Genomic DNA, 20,274 nt, shown 5'->3' with positions numbered 1-20,274 from the left:
TACGAGGTGCGAGTTTTATTGGAAACAGTTCCCGCTCGAGTGGCTACAAACGCGAGTGGTGCCGCCGTCTCTCTTACAGGGTTCTACTGTGCGTTAGGTAATAATCCCGAGTCCTTAAAAATCTCTCACGACCCTCATCGGGTGCCTCCCGCCCACACCACCACCTCCCCCCCCCACCGTACGAGCGTAACTACTCTGAGATCACGACACACAGTGTTTTTCTTCTTGGTTCTTTAGGTAAAGTCACGTAGAAGTGAAATAATAAAATAATAAAAATAAAATATCATAAAATAATTCTCACGACGTTTCGGCCACAACGCAAGCAGCCGTCCTCAGGTGAAGAACAGGTCTGTCGGGAAGACGCTGTCTTTTATTATGTTTGAATTTTATTATTTTATTATTTCCCTTCTACGTGACTTTACCGAAAGAACCAAGAAGATGAATCCCTGCAGTCACGAAAGCTTTAAATCGAGACACACAGTTTGTCCCCCTTCCCAAAAAAGTGTCACATTGCAACATCATACGTGTGTGAGTGTGTGTGTGTGTACATATATATATACAATTTCAACAAGTGATTTTAAAATTGCTTACTCGGAGGAGGCCGGGGGAGGTGGGGTGAGAATTGTTATTTTAAGTTAATAAAAAGGCAAACGCGCCGAGCCGTAGTAGTCGTGAGACGGTCGCCAATGTGTTGCCGCTCGGCTCAACCCGACAGCGATTCCCACGACACGATACGATACACACACATCCACGATTAGACGATTATCGCAAGATCAGTTCCACCGTCACACCCGCCCCCCAACAAACAATACATTTTTCATGATGCATTGTATCGCTTTGTTGTGCTATCAAACTCTTATTATTATTATTGTCATCGTCTGGACGTTCGATGATGTCAGGGGCTTACCCGGGTCAATATGCCAACGTTTAGACGTTGGGTCAACGTTGGTACGTGGTTTGGAACCGTTGACTCAACGTTGGAATCGTTGGCCCCCCAACGTCGGTACGTGGTTTGAAACCATTGACTCAACGTTTGAACCGATGACCCCCACAACGTTGAGTCAATGTTGGCACGTGGTTTGGAACCACTGACTCAACGTTGGAACCGATGACCCAACGTTGGGGGGGGGGGGGGGCAACGTTGGGGGGCCAACGTTGGTTCATCGGTTCCAACCTTGAGTCAATGTTGGCACGTGGTTTGGAACCACTGACTCAACGTTGGAACCGATGACCCAACTTTGGCACGTGGTTGGGTAATTGGTTCCAACGTTGAGTCAATGCTTCCAAAGCATGTGTGAACGTTGACCCAACGAAAGCCCACAATATTTGCCCTCCCAACGTTCTACGTTTAACTGGGCAGTGCACCGTGGCCCAACCTGGTCTGTTATTGTGGTCACCGATGCACCCCTTGATTGTATTCGTGTCGTGTCTCCGTTGTGTGTGTCTCTCTCTCAAGGTTTGATGTCAACGTGGTTCGCGATGTTCAGCGCCCTGCGGTGAAATTTATACAAATGACGCCATAAAAAAGTATTTTTGTCGTCATTACTTCCAGTACGAATGATTTCTTCAACGTTATTCAACTGCGGGTCCCTCAGCATAAGCCCACTACACGGCTTTACATTGATTGCAACGCTGATAACGCACGTGCTGTCAATTAAAACTAAGATTTGGATTTATTTTACATTTTACTTATTTCAGCAGGAAGGGCTCAATGAAGCTGCTAGCTTCTATTTCACTGGCGTCCTGCGACGGTACAGATGTTGTACAGTACACATCTTAGTGACAACAATAATGGTGACATAAGCCAATTAAATTATTCAATGACCGATGAAAACGGTGACAATATACGTACAGGGTGTTTGAAAAATATGGACCCGATTTGAAATCGCTATATCTCTGCAACCACGAACCGCCCATGAATGAAACTCTTACCACTTGAAAGGGCGGGGCATAGAGTTTCAAATGATTGCCGCTTGATGCCTCTCCCAGCGCACAAACAGCCCATAGCCTCAGTCATTCGCCAGATGGCGACCCCGCAACACAAGGCGTTTTACGTTATGCAGTTCAGCAATACTGAATTCATTATTGCGGTGCAGCGTGCGTTTCAACAGTGTTTTGGCATTGATCCGCCAACGTCAAAGAGCATGGTGGCACAAAAGACCGTGTTTTTGTGCCACCATTAGCGACTAATCTGGATGACCTCCAAAACAGGATCACGGCAGAGGTGACTTCAGTGGAAGACGACACTTTGAGAGGCGTTTGGGACGAATTCAACTATTGTCTCTATGTTGTCCGTACAGCAAGTGGAGGGCACACAGAATTTATAAAATGGTTAGTAAAACATGCTAACTCATTTTGTGTAATTTTAACATGTTGCCATCGTGAAATATACTGCTTTTAAATTGGGTCCATCTTTTTAAACACCCTGTAATAGCGACGTTGCCAATTCATTTTAAAACGCAATTCGCAAAATAACTTGTTGAATGGATAATAGACAATTATTTACAACTTAAAAAAACGATTTCTTTCTTTTAAATTCAACAAATATTTAATCAGGAAGCAAGCTATTTAAGTGAGATAAAAATGAGCGGCGGTAGCATGCGAAGTAACGATATTTAGCAACTAACAAAAAGGACGGTGTGATTGAACGATGACTCGCCCTTTACTTCCATTGGGACACAGCAATCCTCACCCGCCCCCCCCACTCCTTTAACTGTGAAAACTTAGCAGGATCCTCCTGAATAAAAACTAAGAATCAGCGAGGCTTTCCTGAGTAAAACATTTTAATGACGCTTTTTTGTTATTGAAACCGCTTGACCGTATATCGTACGAAGTGTCGTCGTATCGCCAATATCGCGGCGGCCCTAGTGGCAACTCTAGCGAGAAATGTGCCCATGCATGTAAACAAATCCACACAGACACGCACCCACACACACCCTAACCCACGAGCACAGCTACCCACTACTCTACCGTGTGTGTGTGTGCCACTGACCCCCTATAACATTGCGGTTGTACCCCTCCTCCAAGAAGCCCCAGGTGAGTCCTGTTCATTTCAGGGTTTGCAACAGACGTCATTAAATGGCTGGTACCAAAGAACCGTGTCCCAGATTTGGGGAACGGGGGGGGGGGGGGTCCACAGTGCAGAGCCTGCATCCGGTCACACAAAACACCGAGCGAAAAATTGATTCGCCCAAAAGGGAGATTCTCGGTTCGATTTTTAATCGAATATTTTTTTTCGGGATGTGGGACGTTGCAGCGATTTAATGGTGAGTGCCCTTATAATCCAGGTCACCGGTTCCATTCAATCTCCCGGGCACAGCAGTTGAATGAAGAGGGCGAGTTTCTTAAATCCCTCTTGCCACCCTCTGTGCATCCAGTTGGTCTATGATTGGCAGGCCGCGTGTGGTGGGGCAAAGTGTGGGTACTCCCACCTCTTGCAAGACGTCTCATCACCATGGAAACGTAGGGCCAAATGCTCCATTACAGAGGGGCTCTCTACAGTGGCCTCTAGTGGAGGCCCCTTCCGCCAGCCCTGACATGGCCAAGTAATTTCAGGGCTGCACCTTTATCTTTTGTAGAAAAGCAAAGCCGTCGCCCACAAACACGAGGCCTGATGTTGAACATTGTTAACACCCTAACAACCAACCAATGACATCACAAAACCCGATGCCAGCACGCGCCTTTGTTTGAAGCAACAAAGTGAAACGGCTTAAAAGCCCTCACAGGGCCCACGTGAAAATGCGTCACCGCTGAGTGTTAAGGCCAAGGGGGGAACTGAAACGTTTTTTTTTTTAGAAAATGACACCACATGGGGAGTGGGCGAAGAAAATCGATGCCTTCGGATCGGGAGGTCAGAGGTTGGTAAGGTCACAAGGTCGCAAGGCCTCCCCGGGACATCTGCCCAATTTGTCAAAATCACGAGGGCACTAATGGAGACAGGTGGCCAAGCTGCGTGGGTTTTGGCACGTGAATTAATCATCGCGAGGTTGGGCAAGGGGGAACGGTGGCTGATTTGGGCGGGTGGATTCGGGCGGGGAGACCGGAGTACGGTCAAAGCGGATAAGTGTCAAATACAAAGAATGTGACAGGCACCGTGGAGATGCGCGGTAGTTGCCGGGCAGTAGCAGGGAGGTGAAGGGCAGCGTTTGTTTGACAGCGGCGCAGGGAAGGAGTGCCGGTGACCGTCCCTGCCTCAGGACGGGCCGAATTAACGCAGCGGCTTCAGCGGCAGCAGCCTGGGAGGGCCTTGGCTTTTGAGGTCCTCCACAAAATATGGGGTGCCACGGTGGTGAGATGTTAAATAGCTCGCCTGGTATGCAGGAGGTCGTGGGTTCGAACTTGACCGTGACACCTGTGGTGCCACGACTGCAGAGCAACTCCACAAACGCCGCGATCCCCTCCCGGCCCCCGCACTAAACACACACCCACACACAGCGCACCCACGTAGTGTCCTGACGTGGGGGGGGGGGGGGGGGGCTGCCTGGCACATCGGGTTTTAATCCGAAGGGCCCCTATAGGGAGAGTCCCACGGTTTCCCGGTGCCAGGAGATTGGCCGACCCTCACAGGACCGGTCACATTGCGGTGCCCCTAAATTGGCTTACATTTGTATGGAAAAGGTTCACTGGGCCAACCGCAATACGTTACTCACGACACTGGGAGAGGCCAGAAGGGCAGACCAGTGGGTTAGAATTAATGAGCACGGGAGGACAATGGGTGAGGGGCCGCAGCAGCAGACCCCGTGGGTCTGTAGATGGCGCAGGTGAGCGCTCGATTGGCTGCGTGGTACAATGCCACCCTGGGCCTTTGAAGTGAGGGGATTAGGCCACGGTAGAGACGGTGGCGAGGGACGACGATGGGAAGCACGGGTAAGTGCCCGATTGACCGCGTGGTACGACGTCACCCTGGGCCTTTGAAGTTTAGAAAATAAAGATAGGTGCCCCGGGACAGTGAGTTGAGTTGTCTTCAACCTCCGGGCGATCCAGACTCCCTCCCTGCCGTCCTGCCTCCTCGAGCCGCTCGCAGCATCCGTGGGATGCCAGCGAGTGCTGCTACGAGGCAGTGACAAGCGAAGGTTTCGCTTGTCCTACTTCCCCCCGACTCTCACAGCCGTGATGTCTCGAGATTCGAGCACCTCCCTGCCGGCAGACATGTCGAGTGACCCCGTTGCCGAGAGCTGGTGCTCCACGCAGTGGCAGCAGCAGAAGCAGCAGGAGCAGTGACAGTTCAAGCAGCAGAAGCTCCAGCAGCGGCACCTGCAGGTGGAGCAGCATAAGCTCCAGCTGCTGCAGAAGCATAAGCTGGACCAGCAGAAGGTCCATGTGCGAGAACAGCAGCTGGAGTTTCAGATGCAGCTGCAGCTCAAGCAGCAGCAACCGGAGCAGCTGCAGCAGCAGCAGCAAGCTCAATTTCAGGACCTGGATCAGGAGCAGCAGCAGGACCTAGAGCTGGCCGACACCGTCGGGCAGGGAGAGGCGTTGGCGGTGGAAGATGCAGAAATGGAAGATGAACCCATACAAATGTGGGATTATAAGTCCACGATGCTGCTTCTAGAAGGCTATACGTGCTTGAAGGAATCGTTCAGGAGCAACCAATACCGCAAGAAGGGGCTTTGGGAGAAACTCACAGACCGCCTGCATCTGCAGGGACTACAATTTCAGGCAAAGCAGGTGCAGGGCCGGTGGAAGACCCTGCTAGCCGCCTACCGCAAGGCTCTGGTGGATAAACAACGTGTTGGCGGGCCGGGTTGGCACGTCTGCACCTACTTTCGTGAGATGCGTAGTATCCTGGTAGACGATGGGGCGCTTGCTGCGGAAAGAACCATAGGAGGAGGGGAGGTCGCTCATGGAGCTGACATCCTCCGCCCAGCCGCCTGCACAACTGCCAGAGGCACCACGGCAAGCCTACGGCGGAGGAACAAGCGTCGTCGCATTGTCGACACTTGACAGTGGTACTGATGGTGATAGTGGTGGTGGGCGAGTGGCTGAGTGAGCGAGCAAGTGGCTGAGTGTGTGGTGCCACGACCGTGGTTGCGTGGATTCTTCTCCAGGTCCTCCGGTTTTCCCCTCCACATTGAGAAACATGCGGCTACAGTGTTTGGCTGCGGTAAATTTCCACGTGGCAAGCCATTTCGTTGAGCGAACACTTTGCGATAACCAGGTCGCTTCTGAAAAAGAGCTTTTTCGCTCAGTGAGCCTTACCTGGTCAAATAAAAGGTTTAGGTTTAGTTTTATATACAGCTGTAGCACTGCGATAAATATGACGTGAAATTTGCTTATCAAAGCCAAATCATCGATGTGTGCATCACTGATCAGTTATACGTTAAAATAAAAATCGTTTGGTTCGTTTCAACCGCGAGTTTGCTTCGCAATTTCTGCATCGCGTGTTTTTTTAAAAATAGATACAAGTAGAATAAACAGGGTGGACAACAATGGAAGTGTTTGGCATCATTGGGCGTGGCAAGGAAATTAATAGAATGGACAAAGGGGAGTGGGGGATGGCAGGCAAAACTATACCAGTCCTCGGCCCCCCCCTTAGACTTAATCCGGCCCTAGTCCTGGGAACATGATGCAGCATCGCGCATGATGGTTACCCTGGTAACAGCGGAAACGTAAGGTCACGTGTACCTATTCTCCAATGGCACATCCAAGCCGCACCGGTGCAGGGCCCGCACAGTACGTTCGGTGTTGCTTCGCCCACTGCTTGCCGAGCCGAGCCAGAGCCGAATTGTGAAACTCTGGCCTCACAAGACGGCGTCTGCCAGATCAATGCCCACTCGCTGGCTGGTGCCGACTTCTCCTCGTGCCTCAAGGGACAGCTGCCACCAGGGGGGGGAGGGGGGGCGGGGGGGATTCTCCCTTGTCGTGGACCAACTTGAGATCTAACTGCTTGGGAAACGCGGTATGAATGCGAAGTGAAGACGACGGCATCTGAATCTGGCTCGGGGCCAAGCTGGGCCAGGGGCGGGGTTGATCTACATGCCCATGGCATGTAGATCAAATACCCTCTTTAGAGTCCCATCTAAGTGGATTCCCTTCCACAGGCAGTGACGTGAGCGCAGTATTGCAGGGTTGCACCTCTACCTTCTACATGGAACTGCATTTCGTTTGTTGTCCTTCCCCACACCTCCGATTAGCACGGTTGGCTATGTATGGTGCGAAAGAAGTTCAACATACGGTATACACATGGAGCAGCTGAATGTACGCATCTGATGAGCCTCAGCACGGGTTCTCGCTGGACACGGAGGGTGGCCGGCTAATATTCATTAACGAGGGTCTTATATTTTGCTGCTAAGTGGCTATCGTGTTGAATTCCTAACACAGACCCGACTGCCGCTGCTCTCTCGCGCCACGTAATCATGAAGACCTGCGCACACCAAACGACACCACACGACGATCTCGGCAAAACACCTCGACGAGGAAACACGATCACAGACTTTCAAAGAGATGAACCCGGCGCGCGCGGAATTCCGACGGCGTGTCGCCATCGCGCAAGTCCAGGACGCGTCGCGGCCCAATGAGGGCCGACTGGTCGAGACTGACGACGGAGTGGCGGCCAAAGGAAGAGGGGAACGCGCCCCGAGAGGACGTCCGCCGCGGAGACGGAGGAGGAGCGGCGGCGGCGAATTTCGGAGCCGTATGGGTTGTTGCGTCGCAAGCCCGAGAGATGCAACGACGGCTTGGTAGGGGGAGGCGTTTATCCAGAAGTAAGTGGAACATGGGCTGATGAGGACGACGATGATGATCCACCGCGGGAGGTGGGGAAGCCGTGTCGCCGACGTCTCGCGATGCCTCGACCGCACGGCTCACAAGTCCACGCGTCGCTCCCAGCGCCCTCGGCGTGTCTGCACGCCCCGCCATTTGCTCCGTCTCTCTCTCTCGACGAGCGCCGGCGAGCGCTCGACATCTGCAGGCACCAACTCTTCTGCCCGTCATGTCCAATCGAGGTTGCCGCCTGTGCCGGTTTGCCTCGGGCGCCCTCTCGTCGCAGTGGCCGTCCCCGGGAAATATGTCGTTCTTCCCGAGACATGAATGCTCCCGCTTTGCGTCAGCTGTGCAATAACAACAACAGCAGCAGCAGCTATGTCGACGCACCGCTCGAGACGACGCATTTTTACACGTAGTCCTCCCACTCTTCCGGAATCGTGAGATGTTCTCCTTCTGGCAAAGAGTCTCGGTTCGTTGTGTCTCTGAGGTGGCGACCATACGGCCGACGGGCTGGTGGTGAGCTCCGACGTCCGCAGGCGCGCGCGCGAGCTGCGTGCGTGCGAGCGGGTCTCACTCGGCTGAGCGTGTTGGGCGGCGAGCCCCGCGGAGCAGGTCACATGTACATGGGCTGCAGCTGCAGACTCGACGGCTTCTGCGGGGCTTGGTAGGACGTCGGGTACGAGTCGAACCCTCCGATGAAGTCGACTGCACACGGCGAGAAGAGGTTAGCGCTCTCGTCGGAGTGTGTCGGAGCATGATGATGTCATCGTTGTTGTTATCATCATCAGTGTCAACACCGCCAACATCAGCAGATTCATGAATTTTGTCATCATTACTTTCATCATCATCGGTATCGTATGATTAAGTTGTTGCTATTCACCCATCCAACATCATCATTATCACCATCATCATTTTAGTTATTGTCATCATCCACAACATAACTGCTTCCATCATCAACACCATCACCATCATCACCCACACCGTGACGTTTATCGTCACCACCAACACCACCACCATCATCCACATTAAGTTTATCATCCACGGCAGTCGTCATCAATCACCACAACCATTGCGATCATCATCAGAGCCATAATCATCATCATCACCACAGTGAGTACATTTTCTGCAGCCCAAACGTCTGAAAAATTAAATAAGTAAAAAAAAAGTGCAGTTCGTTTAAAAAGGTAATCAATTATTTGGTGAAGTTTCTGCTGCTGCTGCTACTGCTTGGCACGGCACACGAGGGGGTGGGTGGCCAGCACCACTCGGGCCGCCTTTGTCTCTCCAGTGACGATGTTTACACACCATACCAGGTACTCATTTGAGGCTGAGTCAATGTAGGGGAGGCCCAGGACCAGTTGGGATAATCGTCACTGGTGTGAACCGTGAGCGGGAATCGAACCCGGGCGCCGGGTTCATAGCGCAGCACGCTAGCCCACTGCACTATGACTCCCCACACACACATACACACGCTCATACACATACATGCATAACTGCACTTTTACACAAAAAGAAACCACCGCTGTGGAAACACAGCGACGTACGAATCGTCGAACAACAACAACACCGGTCCCTAATCGCACAAGCGTCCGGCGAGCGACGAGCCGTGGGGGTCGCAGGGGGTCAACTCACAGCTGTCCTCCTCCTCGGTAAAGGCGTTGATGAGATAGCAGGCGTAGACGAAGCCCATCAGCTGCAACGACAAAGCACAGCGGTGATCCCCCACGCGGCCTTCGTGGATGCAAACGCAATCCTCCACGCTCATCGTCCCACTATGCGTCATCGTCACGGCGTGAATGAAATTTGCCCGCGGGCCAGGTTGTTGATGAGGTCTCGTCGGCTAAAGAAATTTTGGCGACGAATTTGATCGTCGGCTACGGACGGTCAATCCACTGCTGGATGAAGGCCTCCGAAAATGTGCTGCTGCCGCCACCGCCTCTCACAGTTCCGGCGATGCACGAATGCACCTATCCAGCCTCGCGCCTGCATTTCCCAGCATGCGTGTTTGCCGACTCGGGGAACCAGGGGCGCAGGAGCCGGGCCACGGAGTGGCGTCTGCAGTTTGTGGGCGAACGCTCCACTCCGCGCCGCGTGGCCCAGGCCGGTTCAATCTGATCGGGGCGCCACGGTGTGCATGTTGAACTTCTTTTGCGCCGTACGTAACCAACCGTGGTAATCGGAGGGTGCGTTAAATGGGTTGACACGGCGAAGGGGTCTTGCGCACCGGCAGAGCGAACGCGGTAAGGGGCTTGACGCTGGCCGCGGCCGGGACCCCTGAGAGTTCCGCTCGGACGCCCCGAACGAGACGAACGAACGGCGCCCCGTTATTCGAAAGACAGCAGGCCATGCATCAATATTGCCATAATTATAAAAATGAATGGCGTCAATTTTGCCAGATTAGAAGCATTTTACTCGCCAATTACTCAATTGGGAAAAACACATCGCAACGTCGCCCCGCCTGGTACCATGGGGCATGTGCGCCGGCTTGCTTCCCCCCCCCCCCCCCCCCCAGTGATGGTGGTGGTTGGAACGTGGCATCGACAGCCCCCTGTGATACGCTCGCTGTTCCTGGATCGATTCTCAACGCCACGTTCTGGAGTCAAACCTCCAGAACATGCCAGGCTGTAAAGGTGGCACAAGCCGTTCCATCGTGCGCCCTCACAAAGCGAGAGGCCGACCCCCCCCCCCCCCCTTTTTCTTCATTCCTTTAAACATTCCGAACTAAACAAAACCCTTCATTTCTGAAGAAGAAAAAACCCCTTCATTTCTGAAGGTTTTTTTTGGCCAAATCTCTCCGGCATTATCGATTTTGTTTTATCTTAAATCTGAGAGACTGAATGTTTTCACAGGTCTTTCCCAATTTTATTGCTTTTGATATGCTCTTATCTGATCGTGCTCTCACGCTCTTTCATGTTAAATTGTTTTTCTACGATAATTAATTCGAGTGGCCTTAAAACCATCCCATCTTTTGCCTTACGTACCACGTGATTTTGGCGACCCACTTGTTTGAGACTTGTGTTATGAGTTGCGCATTAGATACTGATGATTCTGCTGCTAATTATGAAGCTGATTGCTGATTAGGTGACATTACATTTGGCATGTGCACGTACATGAGCATGTACACGTACATGAGCATGTACAAGAACATTCTACCGGAGAAATTTACATAAAATGAATGAATAACGGTTTAAAAAAAAAAAAATTCAAACAACAACACCAATCGACGGCTGGTCTCGAGCCCCTAGTTGTGTGGACCTCACAAAGTGGGGGAGGGGAGGGGGGGCAGGAGGGGAGTGGAGGGGGGAGGGCGGCAGCGAGGTTCCATCGCTCCGTCCACGACGGACAAGTCAATCAATTTCAATTAGGGCTCTGGGAGCGATAAGTATTTGCTCAATTAATTGCCGGGAAGCCGCGCAACGTAGAACGGCCAATCGTTTATGGTAAGTGGTCACGGTGCGGCGCGGGTCGCCCATCCGCCGGAGAACCATGACGTTGCCGTGTCAACTGGAGTGTTAAATATGTATAACCCGTAAAAACAAAGTTTTTCACTATAAATCCTTTATATGCGTGGCGGCTAGAGTCCTCTCGTCCTCTGGCTTGAGATGGCTGCCACCTATGGGTCAGATGATTGTCTGCCAGCATTAAGCAATTGGTAATTAATTATTTTTTTCCCTAAACAGTGTCACGCACAACGAGTCTGTGTGGAAAATGTCAGCTCGATTGGATCACGGGAAGTGGGTTAAAAAACGAGCGAAAGATTTGCACGGTCCTAAGCAAGCAAGCAAGCACGTAAGCACGCAAGCAAGCAAGCAAGCGAACTTAATATAAACGATTTAAAAAACGACCGAAAGATTTGCACGGTCGTAAGCAAGCACGCAAGCAAGCAAGCAAGCATGCGAACTTAATATAAAGGATTTAAAAATATATTCGCCTGTGGAGGACGCGGGGATCGATCCCGCGACCTTTGGCATGGGAAGCGAGGGCGCTACCAACTGCGCTACTCCGCCACGGCCTGTGGAGGGGTTACGCTCTGGGCTCTTACACTCTGACGTTCAGCCAAAGCCATGAATGCGTTCTATTTGAATATATGTAAAATATTTTTTTTTTGCCTAGAAAGTGTAAAATTTTGGGAATTTTTTTTCACGAACAATAATTGTCTGGCACAACGAGTCTGTGTGCAAAATGTCAGCTCGATTGGATCACGGGAAGTGGGTTAAAAAACGACCGAAAGATTTGCACGGTCCTAAGCAAGCAAGCAAGCACGCAAGCAAGCAAGCAAGCACGCGAACTTAATATAAAGGATTTAAAAAGAGAAACGCCACCGTATCCGAACAAACAGACGGGCGGGCCATTGCGGTGGCAAGCGTCATGACTTTGACGGTTCGGTGCGAAAGAAATTCAACATACGTGCATACATACATACAAACGTACGCACGTACAGCAGCATTCCGCTCCCATTTTCCGCTGAACGGGGGGGTGGGTCCGCACCGACCGAGCCAGCGCCGGGACGCGGCTCAGGTCGGTTGTTGTTTTTTGCCACCCATCGCAGAAGCCGAGCCGTGCCGCTGACGTCACGCGCAAAAGGAACGTTGCCGACGCGCGCCGACTGACGTCACGCGCGATGAACTAGGCGAGTCGCGCGTACTATTAATTTTATGAGCCCCCCCCCCCCCGCCTCTGGTCCTTGCTAGGCTCGGAGGCAGATTTGGATGGATGTACGGATGCGTGTTGAACTTATTTTGCACCACACGTAGTCGACCGTGCTAACCGGAGGTGCGGGATGTTGTCTTCTCAGGCCAGAGTTCTATGGATTGGTTGTGGCTCGGCTCGGCAGAGAGTGGGAGAAACGACCCCGTGTCGTGACATCCCACACGCTGGCTCGCCTCGAATGTGCGAGTGGGATAGGGGTAGAAAACAGAGCTGTGGATCCCTTTCCTTTCCAAGGGTCCTCGTGTCTCTCCTTTCCGTGCAAGGTCAATGGGTTTCCGTACGAGGTCAATGGGTTTCCGTTTTAGTCTATACCTTTCCGTGCGAGTCTATAGGTTTCTGTGCGGGTCTATGAGTTTCCGTGTGGGTCTATGGGTTTTCCGTGCGAGGTCAATGGGTTTCCGTGAGGGGTCTATGAGTTTCCATGCAAGTCTATGGGTTTCCGTGCGAGTCTATGTTTTTTTTTGGATCTATAGGTTTCCGTGAGTCTACGGGTTTCCGTGCGAGTCTATGGGTTTCCGCACAAGTCTATGGATTTTCTCTGCGAGCCTACGGCTGTCCCCTGGGGGGCTAGCTGCAACGGCCGTATTTTGACGGCACATCCCACCAATTTCCCCTTCAGCCACTCTCCCCTGGACTGGTCTCCCCATGCCGCTAATTCAGCAGCAACAGCTCAAGCAGATTCCATTTCCCACACGCGGTGTCAAGCACTCCGGGGGGGTGGGGGGGGCGGGAGAGGGGGGGGAGAGGGGGGGGGCAGGCTTTAAGGGATGGGGGGACACAGGCGGAATATTTATTTATATAAATAATCCGAACCCCCCCCCCCCCTCGCGTCAATATAGCGTCGAGAGCCGGGCTGACCATTTCGGCTGCGACCTTCGGCGAAATTAAGGTCTCCCCGGGAGTGTTTATTGCGAGGCGGGAGACAGCTGGGAGTGATGGAGGCTTCCGAGAGGAATGTGAGAACCATGCGAGCACGGGCGAGGGCGAGAGAGCGAGCGAGAGAGAGGAGAAAAAGAGGGAGATTATGAAAATCGGATTTGGAGTCTGAACGTGACCACGCACGTTTCTGATGGAGCAGTGTTGCGTATTGTCTCGGAACGCGGCGGGGTGGATTGCGGTCGATAACGTCGGCGCCGTAAGAATTTGCGCGTTAAAACATTTAAGAGCGGCGAAATTCCTCGTTGTACTGCACTCCTATGTTGCCGTGTCTACTCTGCCAATCCCGCCCAAACTACCCCCCACCCACCCCAGAGCGGAGCGTCGTGCGCTACGCTGGGCGCAGCTATTCGTGACGACGAAACTCTCCGTGAGGAGAAACGGCCGTCCTTCAGACATCAAGCCGCAGGTGCAGCGAATGTGCGAAGGCGGGAGGGCGAGAGAGAGAGAGATGGCCGCTCACGCTTCGGTCCGACACGACCACATCAACAACCACAATGACGAGAACGCGCGTCTCCATCACGCGTGTGCTTGGTATGTGCGTGCGCTTGGTATGTGTGCGTCCGTCACGTGCATCCGTCACGTGTGCGCTTGGTATGTGTGCGTCCGTCACGTGCATCCGTCACGTGTGCGCTTGGTATGCGTGCGCTTAGCGCGTGCGTCCGCGTCCGTCGTGTCGTCTCTGTCGCACGTGCGCTTGCTGCGCTTGGTACGCGTGGCGTGCGTGCGCTGGGTCCCTCACGGCGAGGACGATGTGCAGGCCAGCGTGCACCACCTCCAGGTACTGGTACTCGAGCAGGCAGCCCGGCACCGAGATGTAGGCGAGGCCGCGGCTCTCCCGGCCGGGGGGCGGCTCCACGGGCGTCACGCGGCACCCGGGGCCGTTCTCGCGCCACCACGAGCGGTGGATCGACGCGTGGAGCGTCAGCACGTCGCTGTCCTGCGCACCGCACGCACCGCCGCCGCACACAAGGGTGAGTCTCCCGAATGATGATGTTTATACACCACACGAGGAACTGAGTTGATACTGAGTCGACCTAGGCGAAGCCCAGGACTGTGTTGGCCGTGAGCGGGAATCAAACTCGGGTCGCTGGGTTTGTCGCGCAGCGAGCTAAACCGCTGTTCTGCTGCTCCCCACTACAAACAAACACACACACCCCGACATCCACATACGTAGAGACAATGACACACACACCCCGACATCCACACACGCCTGACAGCCCACAACACCGATTGTTAAATACAAAAACATTAGAGCACCGATGGTTAAATACTGGAAGCTCACAGCACCAATGGTTAAATACCGGAAGCTCATAGCACTGATGGTTAAATACTGGAGGCCGGGAAGACAAAACGGGGCACGCCCTTGGCACAGGAGACGGCGTGGGGAGCAGACAAAGGCCGCCACTGCCGCTGTCGCCGTCCCAAGGTCCCGCGGATTCCCGGGGAGTTCCCCTCCCGCTCCGTCGGCTGGCGAGGCCCGCGTCGCACGACACCCCTCGGGGTTCAATCGCCATACGCCCGCACGGACCGGCGCTGACAGAGCGGCGCAGGTCGCCAGCGCCGATCGGCAAGCGGCAGCCGTCACCAGCAGGCGCACGGTGGCACCCATGCCATCTGACTCCCCCCCTCTCTCCTCCACTGAACCCACCCCCCCTCTCCTTCTCTACAGGTGATGCCCACTGACGAACCCCTGCCTGCCCTCCCCTCCAGCCCCCCCCGCCCGGACCTTCCCTCCCCTCCACACAATCTCCTCTGAAATCACTTCTCCGTTCCTTCGTCTACTCTACGGCGGCGGGGAGTTGATCGGCAACGTGGCTGCGCTCACGCCGAGGTTTGGCGAGCGAGCCGGCGGGCACCTTCAAGGGTCGCCACACGGCGAACGATCCGGGCGGGTGGTGGCGTTTCTCCGTGGGGCCGTGGTTTGAGGTGGGTGACCACGGCCACGCTGTGGGCTAATCTCAATTGTCCACCGCCACAGGAAGGTAGCTGCCTCCACCGTACAATGTTCTGACACGGTTCAATAGAGACCTTTGTTCCGACAAAACCGCCTCACGCAGCTATGTAAGCCCAATCTGTATGTATGTTGAACTTCTTTCGCACCGTACGTAGCCAACCGTGCTTCTGAAACTCTCTCTACTTGTGACCCCCCCCCCCTCACTCAAGCCACCTGTTCATTGAACCCCCTCCCTGTGGGAGACCTCTTCTGAAGCCTCCTGTATAGGTAACCCCCCACCCCTCGCCCCCCACTGACCCCCACTCCACTGAAGCCCTTGGACAGGTGACTACCCAGAGACCCCTGAATAGGGCGGTGGCGGTGGCCCAGCGGCAGCACCGTTCACCCTTCCTTGCAGAGGTCCACGGTTCCAATCCAGCGGCCGCCCCGATGATTACTTTTGGTGTAATTACCACAATTATTACGACACACTGTCCGCTTCACCGTGGACGTTAAAGGTCCCCTGAAGTGATTCCCAAGATTAGGCCATCGTGTGCCGGCGTCAGGGTCCAACGTTTCCAAATTCAACATTGCACCGCGCGTGACTCAGCTGGGCGTACACACGCAGCAGCGGTCAGATCGGCACCTCCCCTGCTTGCAGGGTTCTCACCTGGCCACACAAAATCAAACGTTAATGATGATAAACCCCACGTCCGAACATTGACCGCACAACCGGGCCACGCTGAGGATGTGTCGAGCCATCCCAGCACAGCTCAAGAACTGCCAGCATCCCCACCCCTTCAACCCCCCCCCCCACCGACCCCCCGCCACCCAATTGGACCCTAACCACCGTCTTCGTTTGACCCGCACCGAATCCCCCGACCGGCTGACCCTCTGCGACCTTCCCCCCCCTCCCCGTTCATTCTTACTCCCTTCCATGAGGGGCCAGGGGCCGGCTCGTGCCCGCCGGCGACAGGAAATTGCGCGGCCGTGACCTTTTACGCCGCGGGTTTATCTCGCCGTGGCCCGCCGCTGTCGACGCGGCCGTAGCCGGCACGATCTCGCGATCTCGCTTAATAAAAACACCGCACGCCGCTCGAGCCGCCGCGGCCGAGAAGAAGCGCCGGCGTTCGGAAGGCGTCCGCAATACGCATTAAACATCTTTTAGCGCTATCGGGGGAAACGCGCCGGAGCGGAGCGGAGAGAGCGGGCGGGCGAGCGGTGGCAACCACGGCCGCCGCCACCGATCGTGCGGCAATAAAACAATTATTGTGTTGTTGTTGTTGTTGTTATCGACTAAAAAAAAATGTACACCATTCCCGTCAATAACGGTGTGCGGCCTTAAAAAAATGTACGAGGCGACGTGTCGGGCAATGGTCGTTCTTTATGTGCGAGGAAGAAGGTCCTTTGCGTGAAACATCGCATATGACACTCGAAGCCCTGTTAATGAGCAATCGCTGAACGACGGGTCTCCATACCCACCATTCCCCTATTAATGACGGGCTGTTGTCAGTACAGAAAATATTAATTAATGCATTGATTAACCATGGGTTTTTTTCATAATATGTGTTTATAATGTTGTCAGTATCTTCATGTATTAATATGCATTGTTTAAAGATGATAAAATTAGTTTTTTGTTTGAAAAAGGTTTACTTTTGATGCTATCGGAACGAATTAGGCCTTTAATGTGTATTTCCTATACTCGCTTAATGACAAAATCACTTAACGACCGCTTTTGTGGAACCAATTACCCTCGTTAAGAAGGGTTCTACTGTATATATATTTCTCTTCAATGTGATGTCATTTGCTGCGATGTTATACTTTTGAACAAATACGAATATTTCATTATCAACACTCGATTTTCCGCCGATTTTTTCCCCAACTGAACTGAATCATCGGGAACACATTCCCACTGCATACCTCTCTACATGTGAGAGGAGAGAGCCACAGAGCAGAATAAAAAAAAAATCACGACTACACACGTCGTGTTATGATAATACCACCTGTCATAATCATTCATAGTAATAATCATAATTATCAGACGCGAAAACTGGCAGACAAAGGCTCGTCTCGGAGAGACTTCCTTCACAGCAGCGCAGCGGAGTCCACACCGCGCCAAGATGATGGACAACGCAATGAGACGACGGCGATGATGAAGACGACGGTTTCGCGACGGCCGTAATTCCGCCGTCAACAATGGGAAGGGGTGAAGGCTCCCGTCATCCGGCGAGGAGAGACAACAAAAAAAACGCTTCCCAACCTCCCCTCCTTCCCACGGGAGAACGAGCGAGCGAGCACGTGGCCGCGAATCAATACCGCCCGTCGCTCCGAGCAGAACCGTTTCCCCATTGCCCGCTGCCGTCTTAACGGCGAGTCCAGCAGGAGCCGCAGCTTGCCACGGGCACCGCCACACGCAGCCCCTCCTGTTGGCTCACGAATGCCCCAGGTAACACTTGCAAACTAAACTGTCCTGGCCTCTCCACATCTGTCACATGGTTAAACAGAATTCATAAAAACATCTTTTTTTTGTAAACGATGAGTAACTTCGCCATTGACATTGAGTCTTCGGATCCGTTTGACCCTCCGGTCCGTCTTTTCCAGCTGCAGAACTGAGCCACGGCGGCGTGGTGTGCCGAGCCAGCCGGGGCACGTGGCTTGGGAAGCCCCCAGGATCGATCTCCCCTGCAGGAGCCACCAGAGCCGCGCCGCCGATGTCACGCGCTACTACCAACGTTGCCGAGATGCCTGCGAGCGACGCGGCAATCGTGGCGGTGGAGCCACCGACGCCCCCGAACCAGATTCAGGTCACCTTGCGAGGCCAGCTTATCTCACGGCTTGGCTTTCGGCTTGACATAACACGTTGGCAGCGGGAAGCGACCTGTTCGTTCCGGGTGGGATCTCCGCACTGGCACGTCTCGGATGTGACAGTGGAAAAGGGGTATCGGTTCGCCTTGCGAGGTCGGTGTGTCATAGGGTGCCACGGTGCCGAGATGTTAATTACCTCACCTGGTATTCAGGAGGTCTTGGGTTCGATCCTGATCCTGACGCCTGTTGTATATTCGTAGTTTGTGTGTCTCTCTCCCCGTGGGGGTGTGAATTTTTCTCCAGGTCCTCCGGTTTTCCCCTCCACATTTAGAATCAACGTCACACGCTTAGAGTATTTAGCTGCTATAAATGTCCATTTGGTTGAGCCATTATTTGTGGCCAGGTCGCTATATAGCTCAGTGGGCCTTACTTGGTAAAATAAAAAGTTTAGTTTTAGATTCTGGCTCGGATTGGCAAACAGCACGGAAAACCGTACAGTGAGGCCCCCCCACGCTGGCTCAGCTCAGATGTGCCAGTGGAAAAAACAGGCAGCAGTGTCCGATACCTCATGGGTATCGACCGATCACAACTCCTGGCTCTACGTCGCCTCTTCATGGCTCTCACATTCCGCAAATAACGCACGGACGCACGGAGCCACCCCCAACCCATCTCGTGGTTTGTGAGAAATCTACTAAACCCCCCACCCCCCCCACCTAAGCCACCAGAAGCAGCACCAGGGGTGTGCCAACATCTTAGGAAATTTAACAAACAACCTTTGTGTCCAGATTAAGTGAAGCCGGCTTCGGTGACACAAAGGCACCGAGCACGCGGGGGTTATACCAAAACAAAATCGCAGCCAGAAATAAATAAAACGAAGGGAAAATTTCCGTCGGGGGTTTGGGACTTTGGCCGAAGCAGGGGCGGCGAGGATTTTTTTGTCCCCCGCCCACCTTTGTTGTGCGTCCCGACATCCGAGGCAGAGGCAGCTCCCGGAACAAAGGTCGTCGTCTTTGTGGGAGAGGTTTTTTTCCCCCTTCGTTTGGGTTTTTTTTTATACCTCCCGATCCTACCTTTTGTTTCATCCGCCCACCACGCCACGCACTGGCGGTAAATGCCAAAACATGGCAATTATTAATCGCGAATGTCAGGGCCGCGGCCGCGATCGCAACGAGAAGTGAAAACAAGCCCGCGCTCGACTTTTCACCTGCCAGCAATGTCAAGACGGACATTCGTGTGCTTGCCGGAGTCGCACACTTGGGGTCCCCGCCTACCCTCCCCCCCCCCCCCAACACCCCCCACCCAACGTTGCCCTGGGATTCGTTGGTGCTGCCCTGGCTGCCACAGCTATCCCTGGGGCTCGTCATCATCGTTGTCGTCATCATCATCGTCGTCGTCATCGTCCTCATCGTCGTAGTCGTCATCATCGTCGTCGTCATCATCGTCGTCGTCATCATCATCATCATCGTCGTCATCGTCGTCGTCGTCATCATCATTGTCGTCGTCATCTTCGTCGTCGTCATCTTCGTCGTAGTCGTCATCCTCATCATCGTAGTCGTCATCATCGTCGTCGTCATCATCGTAGTCGTCGTCGTCGACATCGTCGTCATCGTCGTCATCATCGTCGCCGTCATCATCGTCCTCATCATCGTAGTCATCATCGTCGTCGTCATCATCGTCGTCGCTGTTCCTTCTGGGTCGCTCTCTCTCCGCGTTTCCCTGTCCAGACCAACGATCACCCCACCACCGCCCCTCCACCACCTCCCCCTCCCCTACCACCCATAGGGAATTCTTTGCCTTCATTTTTGTAAGGTATCTTGAGATGTGATTGCCTTCAGGAAAACGTGGATTGATGCATCGCACGACGCATGAGTCACGGTGGCAGCTTGGGGCCGACTACATCCAGCAGTCGATTGATCTTGCCCCATGACCGTGTTGGTGATGATAAGAGCTGGTAAAAGTGCAACCCGGCAATTTCCTCCCTACACCACTGCTGGTGGAAGGGGACTCCACGAGAGGGAGCTGTACACAGCCCCTCTAGAGGGTGCTTGGTCTTCCACTGTGGCCACTCCACCCTGGAAGAGATCGCATTCAGACGTTACATCCACCGGCGTGGTTGCCGTCGCTGTCGAATGCTCGCGCGTCGCTACGAATGTGCCGCTGCTCGGTGAGAATCGAGGCGAGGG

At 53.6% G+C, this 20,274-nt stretch overlaps 1 protein-coding gene across 1 annotated transcript in view; it reads right to left on the bottom strand.

The window, feature by feature from the left end:
• Positions 1-20,274, bottom strand: part of LOC144732205 (sodium/potassium-transporting ATPase subunit beta-1-interacting protein 2-like) — a 49,868-nt gene continuing 29,594 nt past the window's right edge. The window contains exons 4-6 of the mRNA XM_078613592.1: positions 14,093-14,290; positions 9,337-9,397; positions 1-8,409 (exon numbers count right to left, since the gene is read on the bottom strand). Coding sequence (XP_078469718.1) covers positions 8,318-8,409; positions 9,337-9,397; positions 14,093-14,290 — 351 coding nt within the window. The 3' untranslated portion in view covers positions 1-8,317. The remainder of the gene's footprint in view (positions 8,410-9,336; positions 9,398-14,092; positions 14,291-20,274) is intronic.

The sequence above is a fragment of the Lampetra planeri genome, chromosome 2 (genome assembly GCF_965212315.1).
Source record: "Lampetra planeri chromosome 2, kcLamPlan1.2.h2, whole genome shotgun sequence".
NCBI classification, from domain to species: Eukaryota; Metazoa; Chordata; class Hyperoartia; order Petromyzontiformes; family Petromyzontidae; genus Lampetra; species Lampetra planeri.
The sequence above is the reverse complement of the archived record's forward strand: the minus strand, read 5'-3'. Positions and strand labels throughout refer to the sequence as shown.